Genomic DNA, 22,824 nt, shown 5'->3' on the forward strand with positions numbered 1-22,824 from the left:
GTAGCTTGCTTACTTCCGGCACACATATCCACCGCACACAAACTACACTACAGAACTGCATTTTGCCAGCGCAACGACCCATTGTGCTGCCTCGGATTCGCACTGCAACATGAGTTATGGACATGGACGTTGTGGCCCCATTCATTTCGAGCACTTCGAGGGCACATATACACTACGTTAAAGAACTACCACTGGCCAGCTGAACGCGCCTTTGTACTGCCACAGATTCACTCAACAGCCTGAGGTATTGACATGGATGTTGTGGCCCCTTAGAGCCATCCATTTTGAGCACTTCCAGGGAACACATACCCTTCACGCATATACTACATTAAAGAACTACGTCTGGCCAGTTGAATGAGCCATTGCGGTGCCTCAGATTCACTCTACAGCCTGAGTTATGGACATGAACGTTCATTCCTATCGTATGCACTTTCATTCTACGGTATTCCTTGTCACCATCCGATTATATATTACTAGTACCCCGGAATACGTTCAGCTGTAGTGTCGTACCAACAATTCAGATGTAATACAATTCCCTTTTTAAGTACCTTGATGCGCATCCACCTCACTCGAGACTCTATCTCAACACATGAGTTGACAGGTGGCGTCTGTTCTGTGGTTTTCAGCAAAATTTATGTGGCAGGAATGTGAACTCATTGCAGGGTTATCAAAAGTCGATACGTCTCAGAATTACTCCGACCGCACGACTGCTGTACTGACGATTCGTTCAAATGGTAAAGACGACTTTGAAATGCTTGATTATGCTCGATAGGGGAGAAGCTACACATCATTTTCATTGTCAAAGGCGAGCCAGGAGGATCGATCGAAACAAAAGAAGTCCCAACCTACCTAGCAGGCCATGTGTATGCCGTTCAATACAAGGCGTGGATGGACAAGCACGTATGGCAGATGTACCTCACTGAGCTGTTGAAGTTCGAGATCACCCGGCCAACTGTCATCCTGGCGGACAATTTGGGCAGCCACGTAAGCGAGTCATCTGTCGACACGGTATCGACGGAATTGTTTGGAATCCTCGCGCCTCTCCCTAAGAACTCAACAAGTGAGTGCCAACCGCTTGATGTTGGCGTGATGGGTCCACTGAAGAGCAAGTTGCGCAAGAAGTGGCTTACGGAGAAGCCAGTCGTCACTGCAGCGGAGAAGCGATTGGCCATGATTCAACGAACTATTCAAGCTTGGGAAGAAATGTCATGCGATCTCATTCGTAGCTCCTTTGAGAAGGCGAAGTGTTTATGTTGTAACGTTAACGGGGAATCAATTGATTTTTTTGACTCACAGTGTCAGCTCATTTGATATTTTGAATGGTTGACGTCGTCATCGTTATTGCGTCTAATATGCTTGCTATTGGTTGAAAATTGGCCAATCGTATTGGTTCCAATTTAATACACAGTGGTACTTGATTCGTAATGATAATTTTGACCATACAAATTTCTAGATATTTGAAGAGTACCACTTGGCAATTGATTCCGTCGTTATCTGTACGAATACTCGCTGGTGCGCGATTTTACTGAATTTTCGGTTTTTAGACCCCCCTTTTTTTTAATTACAGCCGGTTCGTCGGGGGGGCGGGCGGGTTTGAAGGGGAGATAGATTAGTAAAGATAACGACGGAGTCCGAGGTTTCAGGGCTTACTGGCGAAAAGGTGTATCCGGATCCTCATTGAAGCAGTATTTCGGGTCAAAACAACAGTGGAACTGTTTTAACGAGGGAATTATTCTACACATCCCAACGATCCATTTGGTTAGCATTTGGTGTGATAGTGCAATCACAGTCTGATCTTAGCAGTTGGATTCACTTGCTCTAGATGAAAGCCCATTCATTTTCCAATTTCCATCATTAAAGTTCACACTCCTTTTCGCTTTCACCGTGGCCGTCGCACTGAGTTGTCCCAGGCAAAATCGCTTGGGGCGATGAGGCCCCTGACGACGGTTTCGAAATCCTCGGGGGCCAGGAAGCCCAAATCGGCGTTATGTGGCTGGGCTCAAGAAGTCGCCCAATGGTGAGACCTTGTGCGGCGGCAGTCTGATCGCCCCCAATGTCGTTTGACAGCGGCGCAATGTGTTGGTCCAGGTCGTGACGCTGAGCTCCTGGAGCACTTGCGATTTGGGGCCAACAATCTCGACGGCTCCCCAGCCCCGTGTACCCAAGTGAGCACGTCGGCCGGAACGAATTCAAACGACACAGGTTGGATGGCCGTGATGTTGCGTTCCAAGATTACGATACCCACGTCGGTGCCCTTGGGGTGTTTGATTTCCTGGGTGATATTGGCCAGTTCTCCGTCATCAAAACCAGTTAAATAGTGCGTGCCCACGACCACAGAAAGTCGCTAAAACAATACCAGGGCCTCGGCTGCGTTGTTCCCTACCCCAGTGACCGATACGATGTTGGGTGCTGGAGGGGTGGAAGGAGAAGACTCGTGTCGCGGCGACTCGGGGGGACCGTTGACGATCGGCCAGCTGGGGCTTTGAATGTGGTGACCACCTCGGCACGCCAGGTATTTATGAACGCATCAGCGCTGCTCGTACCTTTATGGAACCCATGCGCGTGTCATAATGAAAGCGATGCGTACAACATACATACTGTACATGCACTCACGTACTTTCACTTTGTTTGGCGTCAAAAGCATCATGGTAACGACGATGATAGACAGTCCATGCGACCAAGACACCAGGTGCGCTTACTAACATGCTTATCCATGTCTACATGATCGTACAGAGGTAGCAACATGTGCATGTGGCATAGCCTGTCTTCTTGTCGGCTTGCTGCACCTGGCCTAATGCAGCCGACGTGTCTTCTGCTGCCGCCGTCGTGTTGTCGTGGATCTCGACTACCAAAGCACGCATAAACTTACTCCACGTAAATGAGTCGGTCGTACATACCGACAATGTCTTGTTGGTCCTGTACAAGACCGTCGACTTCTTGAAACGCTGCTTTGATTTCGCCCAATTTGTGGTTGATCGTGATGATGTCTTCTTCCCGCCGCACCAAGTCTACGATGTCGTTTAGATACGTTGTAGCTTGTAGATAATGAGAAAGGATACCATCTTCGTCGTACACTTGGACGCTGGCTTGAGTGTAGATGAGGTCTTCGTTGTAGTTGGTCAAATCGCGCTCGGTGTTCCGACGCACAGACGTGGATCGGATCGCTTGCACCGCCGTACTTTCCGACGCCACGGTCTTTGCACACACTTGTTCGAAGGCCGTTAGCTGCACCTTGAAGTCTTTGCTCAGCTTCCTCGACGCACTTTTGTCGGCCCCCGACGCAGAGTTGACCAACGTCTGCAACTTGGCGGTTGTCGCCTGCACCAGGTCTCGACCTTGCTTTGTGAGTTCTGTTATTTGCTCGTGGTTCGCACGGGTGTCGAGGTTTGACCCGAAGAGAGCCACCTTTTCCTTGATCGTGTTCGTGACATTACCCAAGTCCCCTATGGCCGCCGACACTTCCGACACCGCGGCCGACATCTTGGAGATCTTCGTGCGAAATTTGTTCTGTTAACAGCAAAACAAAATGGAATTTTGTTCCGTAAAGTGCGTCGACAAATTTAGTATGTACCAGTACTACTTCAAGTACTAGCTAGTATGTACTACTAGTATGTTGTCAGTACTATTTCTACTGTAGTTTAGTATGTACAAGTACTACTTCAAGTACTAGTATGTACTATGTTGTCAGTACTATTTATAGTATACTATTAGTAGTACGAGTAATATACTCTGTAGTACTACTAGTATGAACAGAAATTCGAAACGTCGTCAAAACTGAAAGTGTAACTGTATTTTGCAACGCTTCACTTTTGCAACTTGCGCACGATCCACACAGCAGCCATGGCAGCAGCCCCGTACTTTGTGGCCGTGACGAGGGCCGCGGTGGCCTTGCCCCCTCCTCCGTCGGTTAGTCGGCGCTGTTGTCCGCTCTGCCTCCGCATCCAGATCTCTTGGACGAGAGCCAGGTACCTCCTAGACGACGGCATCGTCGTGAGAACTTGAATCGCTCGGAGCGATACGGCAGCCGACGCAACGGTGCCGAGGACTGCGAGGCACACGACGCGGAGAAGGATTACAAAGTGAACTCGGGCCTTCGACGACTGACTCAACTACGTACGTCCCAGCATCACTCACTCCCAGTATCACTCACCATCACATTGTATAGAAGTGTCATGTACCTGCAGAGCGAAGAGAAAGCTCGAGATGGCGGCGGTTTGATTCAACACTGTCGGCGACGGCATCTGCACCAACGACAGCATCGAGCTACACAACACCCATACTGTGATAATCGATCGCATCATGCAACCTCGTACTTGGAGATCTTGTCGTGGAGTATCTCCGTCAGTACATTCGTCGATGACGTGGCAGCACCAGAACGTTCCAACTTGTGAAAGTCAAAGCCAACCATAGCCGTTCCTTGGGCCTATGATATATCACAGTAATGTTATGGTCAAATTTCAAGCTTTCATCCAAAATACTACAGTATATATATTATCCACCAAATATCATCAAAAACTATATAGTTCAACACCATCCTTACGGTCGTGGTGGTCGACTTGTCGTCACCCGCGGTGGCTCCTCGTGACGACGACGTCGTGACAACATCTATCGAGTCGCCTGCAGTGGGCGGCAGCAGTACGTCTTGCAGAGCCGAGGGGAGCAAGTGCACGAGCCCTGGCGTGTGCATCATGGTCTGGGTGTCGCAGGGAAGGCTGTGCACCACTCGTTGCTGCTCTACGTTGTTCAACGGCAGGAAAAACGGAAAATAGTCGCGCAACTTGTCGGCGAATGACGTGTCCGTGAGCCACTCGAGGAGCGTCATGCGCAGGAGCGTGTCCTGGAGGCCGGCGGGAAGGAACGCGACGAGGCCGTGCCGACGGACGTCGTACGTGTACCACCGCCACAGCGGGACGGACCACGCGTACCCGATACCCCACACGCCGTACCCCATGAGCACGAGCGAGAACACCAGCCGTCTCGAGAAGCATTCGGCGAGGAACACGGTCATGGCGGCGCCGACGATACAGCAGCACGAGATGCGCAGCGTCAGCAATGTGAGCCCCACGGGGGTTTCCACGTCCGAGTAGTACATGTTCAGGAGCAGTGCGTACCCCACAGGACCTGACAGCGCAATCGCGGCGATCGCATGATCCACCACCACGGGATCGTACGCTTCCAGGTTGATCAAGGATGTCCCGCTCACGTACAGGTAGAGCACGATGAGCGTGGCGCCTGTGATGACTTTGACAGTGATCGTGTGGCCGTACCAGTCCATCGTGCCGTACAGGTGCTGCAACATGGCCATTTCGGACACGCTCGTGTCGACAACGACCTTGATACAGTCGGCGCCAACTGAGAGCAGCGACGGCGGGACTTCTGTCATCTTTGTGGGAGAAGACATACGCTCCTCAGAGGAGGAGAAGTGCAAGGACTCCGCGGCACTCAATTGACGGGCGCCCCCCGTAGGCGGTGCATTGTCGACCATGGATCGATCGATCGTGCTGCCAGCGGGCGACAACAATCGTTTCGCCAGAGTATTATTAAAACGGCTTTTATTCGCCAGGTGAAATTATATTTTTGACAGTTTTTAATCCTTAATTCTTCCTATAATAGTTACAGACGACGAGGGATTTTACGGGACACCGAAGTTTTGGAAACACATGATTCTTTATAACCAATCAAGTAAATTTATGAAAATAATAATCAATGATTAGCTACAAGATTGGTTCGCGGGAAAACATTTTAAATTCGCGCGTTGATGGCTTTCAAAACATGTACAATGTCATTCCACGATGGCACCAGTTCGTCGCAACAAGATCAGCCCTCAGAAGAAGCCAAGAAGGCGCTACATGCATGCGATGAAGCGCCAAATGGTTGCAAAGATGCTCGAAGCCAGCACTCGTGGCCTAGAAGCAGAGACAGGCATCCCAAAGAGCAACTTGTCGCGTTGGGTGCAGCAGAAGGACAAGCTATTGAGTTTCGACGGTAACATGAAGCGCTTCAACCTTGATGGTGCTGGCCGGCCCGAAGAAATCCCGAATACCACGACGCTGACTGCGTTCATGCTCAAGCTCCGCGAGGCTGAGCGAGCAGTGACATGCACACACCTCGTCAACTATATGAAGCGCCATCACCGACAATGGCTCGACAAATACCTCGGAGAAAAGCACAGCGGCTACCAGACGCTTTTACGGTTGCTACAGGTGTTCTGTGGACGGCACGGATTCACGCGTCAAAGACCCATTAAAGCGAAACGACTGTAAGGCGACGTGGACGAGCTTCGCAAGCTATTCGCGCTTGACTTCCAAACAGCATTTATGGGCTTTGAAGCTGACACCATTTTTAACGTAGATGAGACAGGCATGTCGCACGAGATGCCACCGAAGGTCATCTGGGTAGTACGGGGTGGTAGCTCAAAGATCTCTAGCGGCGAAAAGCATTCGTACCGTATGACAGCTGTGCTCTCTGTGCGCGCGGATGGTGCGAAGTTGCCGATATTGTTTATCATGCGTGGCATGCCGGGCGGTCTGATCGAGAAGAACGAGTTCGATGACTTTCCGATCGGCCATCATTATGCTGTCCAGGAGTGCGCATGGATGGACGCGCGTGTTTGGGCCTACTACCTACGATCTCTTTTGAAGCCACAAGTCCACGCGCCGTCCGTCTTGTTGCTTGACAGCTTTGATTCTCATGTTAGCGATCGTGGCGTACGTATCGCGACAGAGGAAGTCGGTTGTGTTGTCGCGCCAATGCCACCGAATACGACCAGTGCCGTACAGCTGCTCGACGTCGGCATCATGGCACCTTTCAAGAGGCATTTACGCGACCTTTGGCTCGAAGAGGAATTGATTCAAGGCGACGACGAGGAAGAAGATGTCGACATGATGACTGTGACCGCCCAACGGAAGCGTTTGGCCATGGTTCAGCGTGGTATCAAAGCATGGGCTCGCATTACACCCCAAGAGATCCGTCGAAGTTTTGCGAAGGCCATTCCTGAAAAATTATGAGGGACATTAAAATGTGTGTATCATTGGATCAAATTGTCATGTTAACTGTTAATACTGTCTTGAACAATACAGTAATGCTAGCACTTCGAAGTAATTAGGACTGATCTAAATGTACTAACTACTTCATTGAAGTATTAACATAATTCACCATTGTATGAGGTAGAAAAAAGATTGACGCACCCGGGTCCCCTGCTTCTCCATCCGGCACACTAACCACTGCGCCACCGCGTCAAACGCTTATCTTTTATCTTGAATCATCAAACCAATCAATATAAAATATTCGCATGTTCAAAATTAGCAAAATTGAAGCTTCTGTTGTGTGATTGGCTACAATTACTTTCGAATTTCGAAGTTCGTAAGCCAATCATATTCCGATTTCTTGCCAAACTCGAAGTACCAAGTGTCCCTTAAAATACCTTGTCGTCTGTAAACCTATTGTGTGTTGTTGACTACGTAGCCGTCTACTATTAATAATAAGCTTACACCATTTTACCTTTAAGTTCAGGTTATTTCCGGTATATTTCGTCCGACGCACATATGATTCACGCGATGTATGGTGCATTTCATCTAAACGTTTCCATTTATCCGGATTATTCAGGACGTTTAACCTATTTATCAGATACAAAACGTAACTAATAATGATTTAACGTCAACATTACGTGGGTTTAACTTACAGAACTCAGGCGTTTAAACTAAAACGTCTCCTCTGAGGATGGCCGATCTATAGTAATGCACCATAACAATTCAATATATTGTTCCAGTATATTTCGATTAATATCCGGTATAACTTACCCCACAACTGGTATATTTCGCGTGGTGTTCAATATATTTCAAATCCTATCCATCTATTTCGATTTTAGATGCAAATCAACGCGCTTCTTCATCAGATGCTATGTCACCCGCGTTTTCGCCAAGACCGTAGAAGAACATAAGCTACAAGGTGTAAGGTTGTAGAGGATTCATGTCGTCCCATATCTACGAATTAGTCAAGTTCAAAACGCTATTCCACCACCTGCGATTTACTGATTTGCATCTAAAATCGAAATAGATGGAACACCATTTGAAACATATTGACAGTGACCAACAATATGCCTGTTTAGTTGAAATATACTGCACCAAGTAGAGACGAAATGTATCAAATGTTCGACGAACATAACGCACATCTTGTGAATCAGTAGCGCGTAGGACGAAATATACCGGAAATAACCTACAGTTAAGCTCGGTGGCGGGTCTGGATGCCACGAAAAATGGCATAAAATGGCCGTTTTTCCAAGAAACGTTGCAAAATTCGAAATATTCCATTTTGGAGATTTTGTGCATGTGGATGCCACCGAAGTTCAAAAATCTATGCCACAATTTTCTTGAGAATCGGGTGTTTTATTGCATTAAAGAAATGGACCGATGTGGTTTTATGGAGGTTTGTTCTCACGTTGAAGTCTTGCACGGTTAATCGGAAATCGACATAATTTTTCCGTAATTCAACAGGTGGGTGCGGAAATTACCTAAACAGCGAAAGTCATACAAACTGGCAGCATACCACGTAGCTCGATCGCACTAGCTCTTATCATACCTGCTAGACACAGTAGGGGCTGAGGACTTTCCATTGGCCTTTCGACAAGCCGCAACAACCTGGAACGCATGGAGTAGTGACTTCAGTGTCAGCTCAAAACTGTTCGGTAATTTTAATAGATTTGACATTGAATTGTGAGAATATTTAAAGTCCAATTATATAATAATAGAACATTGCTCAAATATGACTTGTAGTCATAATTTATGATCAACTTTGTTAACAAACTAAGAAAGTACGTCGAAGGACTTTGATATCGAATTATAGGCATCGCTTCCATGGAGTTCGTTGTACAACAGTACTACCTTTATGACCATGTCCCTCACCCTCCTGGCATCCAGACAACTTTGTAGATACTTCTTTTCTCCTTTTTATCATGGGATATGAGGCTTTGGGAAAATATTGCAGACGGCCGTTTGTAAATGTGTTGCGATATGCAGTAACTTATACTTGACGGCCGTTGGGGTGTTGAAAATATGTTCATGGCCAACAAATTGAAATCTCTCGACATTTCAAATTTGGATATATACGGCTTGCAAATGTCCGCAAATGCTCGGATATGCATTGAACACGCCCTTAGGGCTGGCTGGTCTGGATGCCACCCCATAAACTTATGCCATAAGCCGACTTGGCAAGTCAAGTACTTCGTATAAGTTACTGCATATCGCAACATTTATGAGAAATGGATTGTGCAATGGAATCCCATGAGACGGCGATGTATCCATTCGAACATGCCGAACTTGTTCCTGTTGTAGAGTACTAGTATCATGCTTAACATGTTCGTACGCGATAATATCAAAGAATCGTGGAACGTACGTTAGTGTAACGTACGTTACTGTACTATTAATAGCGTTGTATAGGTAGTTGGTACAATTGTAGTACATATTACATAACGTGGGCACCATGTGTGAATTACACTGACGGAATCAATCACTCTAGCGGTGAATCAATCATAACGTTATTCGGTCAATGACGGACGCGACTCGGGCGAATATGTGCGTTAGCCTAGATCGGTTGGTTATACTGTACAATGCTCGCAGTGAATGCCGCCTGCCCACCTAACGAGCCGAGACAGTTGCGGTACATATCGGTTGCCAGCTGTATCGATTGCCAGCGTTCTGTCTCGGCAACCTGTCTTCGAAGGCTTGCAATGTACGATACACCTGTGTGCATACCTGTGTACAATAGAATAAACACCACGCCAACTACCTACTGTACCCACAAGTGCTGCCTGCGCCAGTATGGTGCAGAGGTTGTCGACTGCATGTTGTCACGACAGGTCGGGATTTAATTTCGTTCCCTTTATTCAGTAATTGCAGTTTTCGGATATCAAGCACCTTGAAATATCCAGCTCGAGACATGGAGATATTGGGCTTGAGAATATCTGGGACATTGTAAAAAAAGAAACGTGTTCACATTTCATTTATCATTACATCTCATTTTTGAAATATCCGGATATATCCACTAAAATACAGTATCGACATTTGGCCGAAATATGCGAATACATTTGGCGTCATGTGAACACGCCATAAAGGACAAATGGTCTAAGTTAGTATACATATGTATGTATGTATATACAGTATAGTAGTAGCAACAGGTACAGTCCATGTGGGCACTACTCGTTCAGGACATAACGTTATAGATGCACCTTCGTCGTCCAAGGGTGCGACGATGAGAATCGTACGGTTGCACGTGAGCACGTGAGCACTGTATGTTGATGAAACCTCCGCGAAGAATGCCGTTGCACCGATGTCGCACATTTCTTCGAGTACGATCAACAACGACATTTCATGACAAGCAAGTTCTGCAACGTTTCATTATTCTCGATGGGCAACACAGTGGCGACCAAACCTCTCCCGACAAGTCGTCAGCGTCATCCCCATAGACGCACGACCCTCTGCGTGCGTCCGCCGTCCTCTCCCCACGTCCTGGACGTGTCGTTCAATCCAAGTACCCGCGTCGCGTTCACGCTGGTCCACGGCCTCGCGGCCATGGCAGTGCTCCACATCACCAACAACGGGTTGGTCCCCGTCCAGCTATGCGTCAAGCCCAAGCACAGTCGGTACTACGTCGTTCCCATGCAGGACATTGTGCATGCCAAGCGATCCATGGCCGTGGCGATCCACGTGTCTGCGCGAGACGGAGCAGCGTGGATCGAAGCAAAGAAGAAGAAGGACACGGCGGACGGAGACACTGACGTCGCGTTGGAGGTGGAGATGGTGGCGGCGTGGTCGACCCCCCCAGAACAATTGCAGCCCATCAAAGTCGTGACGTTCCAATCCCATTGCACGACGTGGACCGCAGACGACGACTGCTTAGCCCTATAAGAATTATTGCCCTAACTATGTATCACCAAGAAAGTTAGTAACTATTCCCTTGGGGGTCACGATGACGTGTCAAAGTACTTTTGCTAGAAATTGCCCCAATGGTTCGACGGTATAATCAGACTGTATTTTGCCGTTTACTAACAAAATTAACTTTTTTGCATGAAAAAACGGCAAACAATCCGCATAGCAGGCCCATCCGGTTATGGTGGCTTCACTGATGGAAAAGCATGAATTGGTTCAAGTAATCCCAACGTACACAGTGATACTGACTAGAGTTCATGTTGAGGAGGACGAAACTGTGAATTTCAAGCTGCATGGAGGATCAATTTGCCCACGTGTTGACTTCGAAAGGTACAAAAAATGCTCACGAGCAGTGTCGCTCAGCCCAGTCAGTAGGGTAGTCAAAGGAGGCAACTTCGATCTCAATTGCGCTGCATTTACTCGAACCAACGGTGCTTCTGAGAGCATCTAACGAGATATCGATTGGTGAAAATACTTCAAATTGTAGTCAATGATTGGCTCCTGTATTTTGCCCTCGGGTGGTAAACAGTAAAAATGGCCGATTTGCCGTCTCGCGGTAAAAATATGCCGTTTCCGGAAGATACCGTCGTACCATTGGGGATGCCCTTATTAGAACATTTCACCCGAATTTGCCAATTCTGGACAAAGTCAAGAAAGCAGTATGATTGGCTTAAACGAAATGAATATGTCAGTGTGATTGGCTATAATGAAAAAACAGCTATACATGACTTTGTTTGATAGACGTACACCCCGACAGTCCAAAATTCGCGTGGTTTGTCAATATTGAATCACGACGGAGTTCTGATTGGTTGAATATACTTGCTTAAGAGCCAATCCAATCCTTTCTCAAAGTTGGAAATGTGTACCAAATCCAGAATATTAATACTAATACTTCATTACTATCAGGTGGAAATTTGTACAAACACTTGTGTTCGAAAGCTCCCCAACCACAAGTGTACAGTACTCGTGTGTCGTCGGATACTCCTATTATTCTCAGAACCCAAGTGAATGTTTCAGTTATATTGGACTGGTTCAAAAGAACACGGTATGTAGTACGTATATTCCTGTGAGAATATATGCCCTTGTTAATCGCTTATAGTATACTATGGACGTAACCAACGACTGCCATTTTGGCCATCAAGAGACATCCTAACATCCTCACTGTATATCGTCCCTCTTGTGGGCATCTATCCTCCCATTTGGTCAGATTGAGCACAAGTATGTACACGTTCCGTCCGCCCGCATTCATGTCATTCTGGTGTTTCCACGAGATCAATATCCAATTTAGCCCTACAAGAGGATATATATATATACTGTATCACAACGTACAAGGAACGTTATTCTGCGATACCGTTGGGAGAGGCGGCTGCACGGCGCCTTTCGGCACAAATACCTTTTGCTTTTTACCCTACAGTCAATATATATATATATAATGTTTTGTGTTTCTTCAAACCTGGAGCATATCATTGACCCAACCCAATGTGGCAGAAACAGCATTTCCAGATAGCCAATCAGATTGCACGAAATCATCAGTTCCACCAATCAACAACGAATTAGTGCTAATACACCTTTTTGCATACAAATTTCAGTACAACGAACGAATCGATATATTGATAGATTTGGCGATAATTCAGCATAAAAGTAGTCCAAATATTTGGTAAATGGTCTCAATAGTATTGACACAAATCAATGTGCACAAGAATCGGAATGCAGGATATCATCAGTTGCACCAACCCACAACAAAATAGTGTATGCCTTCAATTAGTGTGTAATGGGCATCACTGCTGGACATGTTGTTCTGTACAAAATTCAGTACAAACAATCGATCAATCCACAACAAAATAGTGTATGCCTTCAATTAGTGTAATTGGCATCACTGCTGCACATTTTGTTCCATACAATATTCAATAGTAACAAACAATCGATCGATGGATTTGGCAACTAATCCGCACAAAAGTTCAATATTTGGCATAATATATCCCAAATCCACTTGTATTTGGCGGGCGTTCTTACCGACGTGGACGACGAAGATGGCGGGTTGGTTGGATGGCGTTGGCCTCGTCCTCCGCCCGGCGGGTCACCTCCGTCCGACCGCCCGGCGGCTTTCTTGCCGCCCCGACTCCGGTTGCCGCCTCCCCGGGGACGACCACGTCCTCCTCCTTCTAGCGGCAGCTGCTGATCCGTTGGAAGTGTTCCTCCTTTTGGCATGATCCGCAGCATGCCAGGTTGCATCGTGTCCATCGTCGAAGGCGGGAGGTTCGCCGTCGCACCGCCGCCGTCCGGAGCAGTGAAAAGGCCGTTCGACGTGTTGTTGCGTGGCTGCTTTTTGTCTTTTCCTTTCTTGGCACCGCCGCCGCCGCCTCCTACATGCACACACATCGTCAGAGTCGACACATGGAACGGCGGCGGTAGTTCGTACGAGATTCTTTCGGGGGTCGACTGTCCTCTTTGCGCTTGTCCTTGGCAGATTTCTACGTGTCGTCAGAGGTATAGAGTATGGACGAGAGAGTACCTTTCCGTCGGCGTGCTTCTTCTTGCCGCCGCGGGTGCTGCTGCTGGTGGTTTCGGCGGGGAAACCGGTGGACGTGCCGCGTTGGCCATACTATCATAGACAGGTTTAGAGAGAGAAATAGACATGGAGATACGACGACCAACCTTGCCGCCTTTATCGCGGCGCTCGACGCGGCGGTCGTTGAGGAACTTGACGAGGGCCGACACGGGTTTGTCCTTGACCTTGTCGTCGCCGCCTTCGTTCACATCATTCGCGGTGACGACGGATTGCTGCTGCTTCTTGTCGGGGTCGTTCAAGTCGTCCAGAAACGCCAGATAGTCTGGGTCCTTGGCGATCGTGTTGGACTTGTTGTCACGGCGCCGAGGTTTCTCCCGCGGGAGCCGCTGGTTCGGCGCGACGTGCACAGAGAGCACGATGGACGATCCATTCGCCAACGTCACTTCCTTGCCATGCAACACACGGAGCGTGTCCTCGAGCTGATCAGGGTCTTTCCGGAATTGCAACGTCAGGCGCGACGGCACACTAGCGCGACCATTCTTGGCCGGTTTTCCGCCTTCCCATCGGAAGAACGTCGACGGAAATATCGGTGTGCGCAAGACAGAGTCCGTGTACGTGATGGGGAACCCACATGCACTCAGCGCTTCCTCGCAACTGGCGTCGTGCGGCAGGTCACGAACTACGAGCTTCTTCCACCGCATCATCGGGGCAAAAATGTTTGGCAAAGAACGAATAACCTTTAGCTGTGCATATTCCTTAGCAAATAATATGTGAAATGTATTGTCACAGGTATACATGAACTGGTATTTTAATAGTTTTCAAAGTTGAAGTCTATAGCTTTAGTAAGTTTATCCACACGAATGCGAGGCAAAGTATACATAAGAAATACTAGTACAGTCCTCGCCACATGAATAGACCCACCCCATTTTTGGTCGTTCACGTTTGACACAAACTATTCTACACTTCAGGCCAAGGCACATCTTTCTAACTATCAATAGGCAAAGCAATTGATGTATGATTTAACATTCTACGAGCTGTAGTTCATAATTTATGGACAACGTCAAAATTTGACCCGCGCCACATGATTAGACCCATGTATCTCGGTTAAACTATATAAATCTGCCGATGAGAATATTTCTCATGCGCAACCTAACAGTAAGTTAACGTTAACATTGTGCTTTTCACTCGTTTTGGCTATTCACACCATAAACGAATGTCGCAATAATGATAATCCAAACTCAGTCAATGAACCATAAACGTTTGTTATCAGGGTTTCGGGGCTTCGGGGTAATACATCGACCCTCGATAATCCGTGAATACCGTGAATTAGGATCACGTTTCGTTACAGAATGTAACTATAGGGAGGTCATTTATGCAACTCCCTCGTTTTTGCACATTTGAAAAGTGCAAATCGAAGTTATATCTGCTACCGGTATTCTCGGGACCAAATTGCACAATTCACTGGTTATCACGAACAGTTTTGATACAGTGGTTTTCTACGATGTGGCACTATGTACGTACGGTAGAACTCCGGCGCTTGTCCTCGCTGTGTGACATTTGTAATACCAGTACGCCACCTTTTTGTTCCATCGCGTAATACATGCAGGTAGCATGTACTACGCGATTATTATTGCTCAGAGTTATTTGGTATTTATAAAACCCCAGTAAATTAGCTAAAACACCAGGTATTTATCAACCTTAATAATATACTTGAAGTACTTCGAAGTAACTTCCTCAGAATCGCTATTAATATTCCACCTTCGTCCCAATGAGGAATATTCTCATTGCCACAGTCAATATGGGTTAACTCAATCCAAATACTATGATTTAATTGGCTAATCCTGCCAATGAGATTACTTCTCATTGGGCGAAAATCTCATCCATCCTAGTGGGTTAACAACGTTAAGACGAATTGGACGAATTTTCAACTAACGTTATGGTGTTACTATTAATAGTACTAGTACATCATAAGTAAGTCCAAGCTTTGAAGGACTCGATGCATGCTTCAACAAGTTCTTGCAAGTTAAAGTTAAAATTGTGAATTTTGAGATAATATCAGTAAATGGCTTTACAGTAGTTTACAGTGTTACAAAAAGTTACTATTAATTCGAATACGTATTAATAACTACTGGGAGTACTACAGTAGTAGCATTGACTGTGAATACACCAACACTAATACTCTCTAATACTAATACAGTACTCTCTAATATTAACTGTAAATATCTAAACAGTGGGACTCGAAATTCTATTGTCGATTAGAAAATATTAACTAGAGTTTATATGTAATTAAATAAGTTTCGTCTCGCAACGTGCGTCATTCTCTGATAACGTTACTACGTGACAGTATCTGGCAATTGTTTTTTCTGTTATTTACGTCAGTGGTACGTACAGTATTTATTCGAGCGTCAAGGTACTCCACAGTTCCGAGTGCATTTAAGATATTTTAAAATTATTACTAAAAAGTAACATTTCTTAACGATATATCAAGAGTCGTCGAGTTGGTATACAGTACAGTACCGTAGTATGCTGGAGGACCCAACTTTGAGAAACTCTGGGATGGTAACGTTATACAGTGTTCGTCGTCATGGCACAGTATTATTGTTACATTACTACCAGTCATGCCAAAGTCGTACTCTTTGGACGGAGACACACATGTCTCGGTTGTGAATTCCATGGATCGGTTGGGCGGTTTCACGTATGAGTTGGAAGTAATTCCGTGTACAGTCCTCCTCTGCCAGTACAAGCAATATCCCCGTCTAGATAGATCTGTACTAGCTTCGAAGATCTCTACTGAATATTAGTCGTATACTTGTAACATTAGAACAAGGAATATATATATATATGTATGTATGTATGTATACCCCATCTTGATTTGTCCACGATCAGGCATAGCCGCGACGAAACGAACCTGTGGAAATGGATATATAAAATGTGCAAGGATTTCTACCCAATCAGCAGCATTAAATCGAAACGGTTTTAAGTTCGATACGTTTATCGAGTACAATGGCAATATTTAATTCAACCGTGCGCTGAATGTTTCTGGATAGTTTAATTCACAAGTGGTTTTGGGCTGTGCGCCGACGACTCCCCTCTACTACAAGACACACCACAGCAACAACCGACCACCGTCGACGACCAGCGCGACACTCCACTTGACCGCGCTGACAACATGGTTGGAAAAGCATCTAGTTCGTCGTCGTACCGCATGAGCTCCAGCCAGATGATCGCGACATCCCGCGGCAGCACGAGCGAGCTCGAGATGGCCGGCACCGACAGCATTTCGCTCGCCCTGCATCCGTTCGAAGATTTGTTTGAAACAGACTGGGAAGGGTATGTGTGGAAGCAAGGCCACGTCGTACGCAACTGGCGCAACCGCTACGGGATCCTCACGGGCACGTGCTTCACGTACTACTCGTCGAAGGAGCATGCAATGGCCGATTTTGAAAAGTTCAAGGGGCGCGTCACTGTGACCGGCGCGAAGAAGGACCCGTCGCGGAGCAACGGGTTTGTGGTCACGACCTCGATCGACAAAGTCTTTTGCATGTACACGAAGACGCCGATCGAAACGGAGTTGTGGATTCGCATGATCGAAAAGGCGATTCAGGTCGCGTACTTTCAGGCGTCGCTCGCGGCGTCCGCGCAACTGCCCGACTTGATCCTTGAAGGGAACGTTTCTTCTTGTTCCGCAGACACACGCCATCTGCAATCGTCATTTGCGAACTTGTCCATGTCGTCGAACCAGCACCTGAGCTTGAGCTTCAACGGTCACATGCACCCGAACCCGGCCACAAATGTCATGCGCCACTCGCTCGGGAACTTTGCGCCCAGTCGACTCTCCATGAGCCATTACAACCCAAGCTTTAGCGGCAATGCCCCCCCTGTCCCGTCCATCCGGTCGTCGGTCGAATGGAAGAGCCGCAACGTGTCCACGACATCGCACTTCTACCACCTCTGGACCACCGTCGTGGCCAACTACGAGTCCAAGATGCAGCACCCGACGGTCTGCTGCAATGAACTGCTCGTGCTGTTCCCGCTCTGCTCGCTGGACATTGTCGTGTCCATCCATTTTGCGATCCCGGCGCTCCCGTCCGCCGTGTACTATGGCCGCGAAGGCGTCGTCGACTTTTTGTTTTCACTTAGCCAAGTGGTGACGTTATCTGACATGTCATTGCATCGCGTGACCCTGAGCTCGCGCCCGAACGTGCTGCTGGTCAGCGGCGTCGGCAAAATCACCAACAAGGCGACCAAAACCACCTACGCTTGCGAATGGAAGGACGAAGTGACGTTATCTCCTGGCGGCCGCGTGCTCAGCCTCAAGTTGTACATGGAGGTGGACCCGGTACGCTCGCATGGGTGTTTTGTGTGTACTTGTCTGCGATACTGTGCATTATTTCACGTATATTTGGACATGTGCGTGATGATTTCGCCACATAGCATTCGAATCCACTTGATCTTGGATTATTTTAGCTTGCTTGTACATACTAAACTATACAACGAGTAGTATATATATATATATATATATATGGTTTTGCCCAGTGCCGAGACGGGGTCAAACGTTTGGATTGGTAGAAAATATTCGACAGGACGTGATTTGATTGGCTCTGGCGTTCGTGTATCCACCATTTTCTCTCTTAGGACATTCGAATCGATATTCGATTTTGACCATACTGTAGTGTATATCAATGCCTTTTCTTTTATTTTGCATTTTTATTGTTGTGTGATTTTGGCTGTGTTTTTCGTGTCTTTTTATGCTTTTATTTTATTTTAGACCAGGTCTTTTTTTTCTTCTTTTTTTTACTATTATATATATATATATTTATGTAGGCTGCGTTTCACGCGACGGACGTGGAAGAGCGCATGGCGCGACTCAAGTCCAATTTAAAAGCGACTTCGTCCAAGCGCGTGCTGTCGCTGTCGATGCAGCACTTTGCAGTAAAAAAAGTACTTGGTCAAGGCACATTTGGCACGGTAGGTGGTCGAGAAATCATTATTATTATTTTTTAAATATTTTATCACAAGTAATTTGGTTGGTGGTAGGTGGTGTTGTCGGAACGCAAAACCACGGGCGAGATCTTTGCGATCAAGATTCTGGACAAAAGCTCCATGTCCAGCTACGACAAGGTCCGCACGCGCACGGAAATGCGCATCCTTCGCGACGTATATCACCCGTTCATTGCGCCTCTGCGGTACGTTCGACCTATCTAGACTTGTAGTACAATATGGTAAAGGATTTTATATATGTATACTGTAGTATGTATATATATAGATATGATATGGTCAAGCATTATATATATATATATATTGTCTGCTTTCGAAATCTGCGATAGCGTTCGGAATCGCCAGTTCGTGATGGATCCTGTTGGAATGTGTGTATATCTATCATCTGCCTCTCCCGAGTGGATGTCGTCTCGTCCGTATGGTCTAGTAGTGCGAGTTTCTACTACTAGTACTAGTACTACTACATTATTTGTAGCTCCGTCCACATGGTGGTATTAACTGTAGAGTTGTTATATTAGGTTTTCGTTCCAGTCGCAAAGTCGGGTGTTTCTGGGCATGGAGTTCTACCCCGGGGGGTCATTGTATACGCATATGAACAAGTTCTCCGAGGACGGCGACCAGCGCATCAAGCTGCCCATCGACTTGGCGCGCATCAAGTTTTATGCGGCGCAGCTCGTGTTAGCCCTGTGTCATTTGCACGCGTGTGATATTGTGTACCGGGATCTCAAGCCAGACAACATTATGCTCGACAAGGAAGGGAATATTGCGCTGGTGGACTTTGGCCTGAGTAAGACCAACGTGCGGTCCCTCGAAGGTGCGCGGACGATGGCGGGGTCGCCGGCGTATACCGCGCCCGAGCTGCTTAAACCGAAACGCAGTCGCGAGTATGGCAAAGCAGTGGTACGTGACGACTCTAAAAGTTATATATATATATTTGAATATATATATATATATATTGGTAGGACTGGTGGTGCCTGGGCATATTGATCTACGAGATGATGTTTGCCAGACGTCCGTTTCACCACCCGAACGTGTCGGTGCTGTATCGGTTGATCGACAAGGATCCAGTGAAATTCCCTGGGAGAATTCCCATTTCCCACGACGCCAAGTCGTTGATTGTCGGGTTGTTGGAAAAAGATCCCCACAAACGTCTCGGTAGGGAAGAATCCGAATCTAATCTACCTGAAAAACGACCTGAACGGCATATATGATTGTGCACGTTTTGTAGGCGCCCACCATGCTAGCGACATCCTCACGCATCCATTTTTCAAAGGCATGGCGTGGGATCAAGTGCTCAAGAAGAAGGTCTCGCCGCCGTGGAAGCCCGACACGACCAAGGACCTGTCGCGGCGCACAAATGTGGACTTGGGGCGCATCGTCATGAGCAAGACGCCGCCGCCGTCGACGTCCATGTTCAGCTTCTTTGGATGGAAACCCATGGACACATTGACCAAACCCAAGCCCAACCCGATTGCAAACCCCGATGCCGCCGGGGAATTTGGCCGCTTTAGCTACGTGTGCGACTCGACGCCGTCGTTTCTAGTGGACGAGGACGACATGCTCGAGGCGGCCTTTTCTGGACGTCGTAGCGTCCAGCTCGAAGCGCTGGCTGTCGAAGCGTAGACACGGCCGTATTTTATTAATATGTCACACAAACATCACTATATATATATATATATATTATGGTTGTCTTGCAGCGAGAACGGCTTTCAAGTGGTAGGGACCAAGTCGGCGAGTTTTTTGTAGCGAAATTGGGTTTCATGTGCACGGGATGTTGGATTTATAGTAAGTAGTAACTACTAGTAGTAACTACATGAGCATCATCTACTGTAACGTAAAAGTCCAGTTTAAGGTGCTCGATCCAATTTAATGTGCAAGCGAATTAGCCAATCAATTCCTACAAAGGCAGTTTTTAACCTAACCGCCCAAAAATATGCAAATGGGTATACAAAGACTAAGCTTAAAATGGTGCACCTTAAATTGGACCGCTTGTTGTAAGCTGGACAAAGTAAATGATAATCAATTATAACAGGAACCATATCGCATTCATAACTCCCGAGTTGGCCTGGATTTTGACCTTATTTTAACATATTGTAGAATTATAATCCGCTTCGTACGAGTAGTCGAGTTACATGCCTTCCAAAGTGTTCTGAAATTGGAGTGTTACGTTATGTGTTAAGTCGTATGGTCGGCAACAATGTAAGCTTCAATCGCAAACGCAAACGGGAGGTGACCCCAGTTGACGGCCACGGAAGCATACAAGACGTCCATGGACACGGCGGCGGCGTAGTTCCCAGGCGGGATGTCGTACGGAACCATGCCGAGGAGGACGCCGTTGAGCGTGAAGAATATGCGCTCGTAGTCTTGGTCGTAGCCACACCCAAACACATTGTCGTGGGGGCCTAACAGCTCGGGCGGCCACATTGTAGTACTAGTACTACTAGTAGTAGTACTAGGGGCCACCAACGGCATCGTCACCAAGTCCATGCCAGTGTGCATGACGACGAACGGAAGCGCCGACTTTGGAGACGACGAATACTGGTGCTGGTGTGTGTGGTAGCCAAAGGACAGCGGGTGCCAGCCCACGTGCGCATCTGACCCAAATCCATACAGGCACTTGGTGCGATCGGGGAGGTAGGCCATGCCCAGGCTCATTGCGGAGGATGACGTGGCTTCGAAGTATGTGACGTGGCGGTGCAACGCTATCGCACACGGAATCGAAGCCAGAGGCTGGAGGGATCGAATGGATTCCACCGCGCCGTGCTCGAGGCTCCGAAGCATCGAGTTGTTGACGACCGTGATCACGTGGGACACTGGATCGGAGGTGACGTCGGCGCGTGTGGACAGCTTGACGTCGACGGACATGCGATGCACGTGCATGCGCCAGAGCTGGATCCACGAACAGTGTCGGTACGCGTCCGGCAAGGCGGAATGCGGATGATGTTGCAGCCACGCCGACGAGTACAAATGCATCCATGGAAGCGGAAGCATGGCGAGGCGACGAAAGTGCCGACACACGAGTTTGCTCTGGCACAACGACGCCACGTCGAGGTACTCGAAGCACAGCTCCCACACGTGTTCACCCAACCTTTCTTCAGTCCTCTGGATGACCTGAGCCTCGTTTTGCTTTCCTTTGGCGGCAGCCGCCGCAGCTTTTCGCTGGCTCTTGGTCTGCTTCTTGGCCTTGATTGGAAGCGCCACGATCGAAGACGACAGGTTGCTGCTGTATCCCCCTCCTCGTCCTCGAGAGTCGTCGCGAGCCAGCACCGCGGCATACTGCATGTTGTCCTACTCCTAAAGTACGGATTTTCGCCATTGGACGAAACAATGCGTACTTAAGCGTCAAATCAACGCGTTATGATTGGCTCGCAACTGTTCACGAACGGGCGTCATGTCAAATGGACTTTGACTGAGTTACAGTAGTCCCAGGATAAGCCATACAGCATTATGTACATGTCCTGCAAGTCATTTAATTTCAAATGTTCTAGAGCTTTTTGCGATGTTGGTGCAGTATTCTTGCATACAACTTGACATGTTCACAGGTCAAGTAGGACTGCACCGCAACATTTTCCAGATGCATGTTCAGTACCCACGTCAATCAATCCTTCTTGACACCACACTTTACTGTGATGGGTTGATCTCATGAGAGGGGGTGGCACCTGGGCACGTACGCATCGTAGGTATGTTTGTACTAATAACGTTCAATGCGCCTCTTGTTACTGCTGTAGATACGTACTAGTTAAAAAATATTCACAACCACGCACATAGCCGGCCAATGTAGATGGGAGGTTCGGGGGTACCATTTCCAACTATCGTGCTGTGCAACTACAACTTAGACATGCCAACATACTTGGTAGTGTATGCTACGTCTCACTGGTAATCGCACGATGCTAACTTTGCGAAACTATGTCAATTGTATGCAGCCTGCTTCCGAGGTGGGGGGTCGTTTTGATCTAAATGGCTATAGCCTTGATCTAAATGGCAATACCCACATCAACCACATACGTGGCCACGCCAGCTCCTGATGAATATTGATATACTAAGGACAACAGAAGTTGGACGTGTTTGAGCTAGTACATACCGTGCAGCCACGTAATAATTCCTAGTACCCCATACTGTACCAGATTCTAGGAGTACATTTGGTGATGAATTCTAGTGTAACGACGTCACTCCAGTGGCGTCATAGGGTTATCGACCAATCAGAACAGACGTCACTGTTGACGTCAGTTTACGACCAAGCTCGATTGGCGTGCGGCGTGCTCGGCCATGGACACCAGAAGTTCCTTCTGCAGAGCGCACGTATATATAGCATTAGATATAGTATAGTCACAGTAGTCATGCATGTAGATGTAGATAACGCCAATCAATCAGTTTTACAATTTCCTCTGCGTTATC

General features: G+C 47.4%; 6 protein-coding genes across 12 annotated transcripts; 2 read left to right on the top strand and 4 right to left on the bottom strand.

Moving 5' to 3' along the window:
- Positions 1-2,179: 2,179 nt before the first annotated feature.
- On the bottom strand, positions 2,180-3,553 carry H257_07510. 2 transcript variants are annotated; one of them, XM_009833060.1, is made up of 3 exons: positions 3,060-3,553; positions 2,898-3,008; positions 2,180-2,845 (listed from the first exon to the last, which is right to left on the bottom strand). In XM_009833060.1, exons 1-3 carry the CDS (start codon positions 3,478-3,480, stop codon positions 2,718-2,720), a joined length of 660 nt encoding a protein of 219 aa, XP_009831362.1. In that variant the 5' UTR covers positions 3,481-3,553; the 3' UTR covers positions 2,180-2,717. The 2 variants fall into 2 exon arrangements, with proteins under 2 accessions (XP_009831362.1, XP_009831361.1); XM_009833059.1 differs by having other exon boundaries at positions 2,898-3,553.
- Positions 3,554-3,766: 213 nt separating this feature from the next.
- H257_07511 (hypothetical protein) lies at positions 3,767-5,535 on the bottom strand. Of its 3 annotated transcripts, XM_009833061.1 has the most exons (4): positions 4,541-5,535; positions 4,314-4,423; positions 4,179-4,263; positions 3,767-4,109 (listed from the first exon to the last, which is right to left on the bottom strand). In XM_009833061.1, exons 1-4 carry the CDS (start codon positions 5,483-5,485, stop codon positions 3,804-3,806), a joined length of 1,446 nt encoding a protein of 481 aa, XP_009831363.1. In that variant the 5' UTR covers positions 5,486-5,535; the 3' UTR covers positions 3,767-3,803. The 3 variants fall into 3 exon arrangements, with proteins under 3 accessions (XP_009831363.1, XP_009831364.1, XP_009831365.1); XM_009833062.1 differs by having other exon boundaries at positions 4,179-4,423; XM_009833063.1 differs by lacking the exon at positions 3,767-4,109 and having other exon boundaries at positions 4,114-4,423.
- A 4,769-nt stretch (positions 5,536-10,304) lies between these two features.
- On the top strand, positions 10,305-10,964 carry H257_07512 (hypothetical protein). The gene has a single exon (XM_009833064.1). The coding sequence runs from the start codon at positions 10,365-10,367 to the stop codon at positions 10,899-10,901; it is 537 nt and encodes a 178-aa protein (XP_009831366.1). The 5' UTR covers positions 10,305-10,364; the 3' UTR covers positions 10,902-10,964.
- A 1,014-nt stretch (positions 10,965-11,978) lies between these two features.
- On the bottom strand, positions 11,979-14,147 carry H257_07513 (hypothetical protein). 4 transcript variants are annotated; one of them, XM_009833066.1, is made up of 6 exons: positions 13,578-14,147; positions 13,435-13,524; positions 13,342-13,393; positions 12,936-13,285; positions 12,274-12,330; positions 11,979-12,212 (listed from the first exon to the last, which is right to left on the bottom strand). In XM_009833066.1, exons 1-6 carry the CDS (start codon positions 14,133-14,135, stop codon positions 12,207-12,209), a joined length of 1,113 nt encoding a protein of 370 aa, XP_009831368.1. In that variant the 5' UTR covers positions 14,136-14,147; the 3' UTR covers positions 11,979-12,206. The 4 variants fall into 4 exon arrangements, with proteins under 4 accessions (XP_009831368.1, XP_009831367.1, XP_009831370.1 ...); XM_009833065.1 differs by having other exon boundaries at positions 11,979-12,330; XM_009833068.1 differs by having other exon boundaries at positions 12,274-13,285.
- Positions 14,148-16,477: 2,330 nt separating this feature from the next.
- On the top strand, positions 16,478-20,125 carry H257_07514 (AGC/AKT protein kinase). Its single transcript, XM_009833069.1, has 6 exons — positions 16,478-17,770; positions 18,256-18,399; positions 18,469-18,617; positions 18,948-19,329; positions 19,392-19,584; positions 19,658-20,125. The coding sequence occupies exons 1-6, from the start codon at positions 16,601-16,603 to the stop codon at positions 20,050-20,052; spliced, it is 2,433 nt and encodes an 810-aa protein (XP_009831371.1). The 5' UTR covers positions 16,478-16,600; the 3' UTR covers positions 20,053-20,125.
- Positions 20,126-20,604: 479 nt separating this feature from the next.
- On the bottom strand, positions 20,605-21,783 carry H257_07515 (hypothetical protein; the record flags this gene model as incomplete). The annotated part of the gene is made up of 1 exon (XM_009833070.1): positions 20,605-21,783. Exon 1 carries the CDS (start codon positions 21,709-21,711, stop codon positions 20,605-20,607), a length of 1,107 nt encoding a protein of 368 aa, XP_009831372.1. The 5' UTR covers positions 21,712-21,783.
- Positions 21,784-22,824: the final 1,041 nt, after the last annotated feature.

Source organism: Aphanomyces astaci, assembly GCF_000520075.1.
Source record: "Aphanomyces astaci strain APO3 unplaced genomic scaffold supercont1.15, whole genome shotgun sequence".
NCBI classification, from domain to species: Eukaryota; Oomycota; class Saprolegniomycetes; order Saprolegniales; family Verrucalvaceae; genus Aphanomyces; species Aphanomyces astaci.

Bases quoted from the DNA above. Each gene is read 5' to 3' on its own strand.
- H257_07510 (XM_009833059.1), bottom strand. From the start codon at position 3,480: ATGTCGGCCGCGGTGTCGGAAGTGTCGGCGGCCATAGGGGACTTGGGT. The intron at 2,846-2,897 runs GTATGTACGACC...GTGCTTTGGTAG, and splicing joins GGACCAACAAGACATTGTCG to TCGAGATCCACGACAACACG.
- H257_07511 (XM_009833061.1), bottom strand. From the start codon at position 5,485: ATGGTCGACAATGCACCGCCTACGGGGGGCGCCCGTCAATTGAGTGCC. The intron at 4,424-4,540 runs GTAAGGATGGTG...GATATATCATAG, and splicing joins ACAAGTCGACCACCACGACC to GCCCAAGGAACGGCTATGGT. The intron at 4,264-4,313 runs GTACGAGGTTGC...GGTGTTGTGTAG, and splicing joins CTCCACGACAAGATCTCCAA to CTCGATGCTGTCGTTGGTGC.
- H257_07512 (XM_009833064.1), top strand. From the start codon at position 10,365: ATGACAAGCAAGTTCTGCAACGTTTCATTATTCTCGATGGGCAACACA.
- H257_07513 (XM_009833065.1), bottom strand. From the start codon at position 14,135: ATGATGCGGTGGAAGAAGCTCGTAGTTCGTGACCTGCCGCACGACGCC. The intron at 13,286-13,341 runs GTACGAACTACC...GTGTGCATGTAG, and splicing joins TCGACCCCCGAAAGAATCTC to GAGGCGGCGGCGGCGGTGCC. The intron at 12,331-12,935 runs GTAAGAACGCCC...TATTGACTGTAG, and splicing joins CATCTTCGTCGTCCACGTCG to GGTAAAAAGCAAAAGGTATT.
- H257_07514 (XM_009833069.1), top strand. From the start codon at position 16,601: ATGGTTGGAAAAGCATCTAGTTCGTCGTCGTACCGCATGAGCTCCAGC. The intron at 18,400-18,468 runs GTAGGTGGTCGA...GGTTGGTGGTAG, and splicing joins GTCAAGGCACATTTGGCACG to GTGGTGTTGTCGGAACGCAA. The intron at 19,330-19,391 runs GTACGTGACGAC...ATATATTGGTAG, and splicing joins GCGAGTATGGCAAAGCAGTG to GACTGGTGGTGCCTGGGCAT.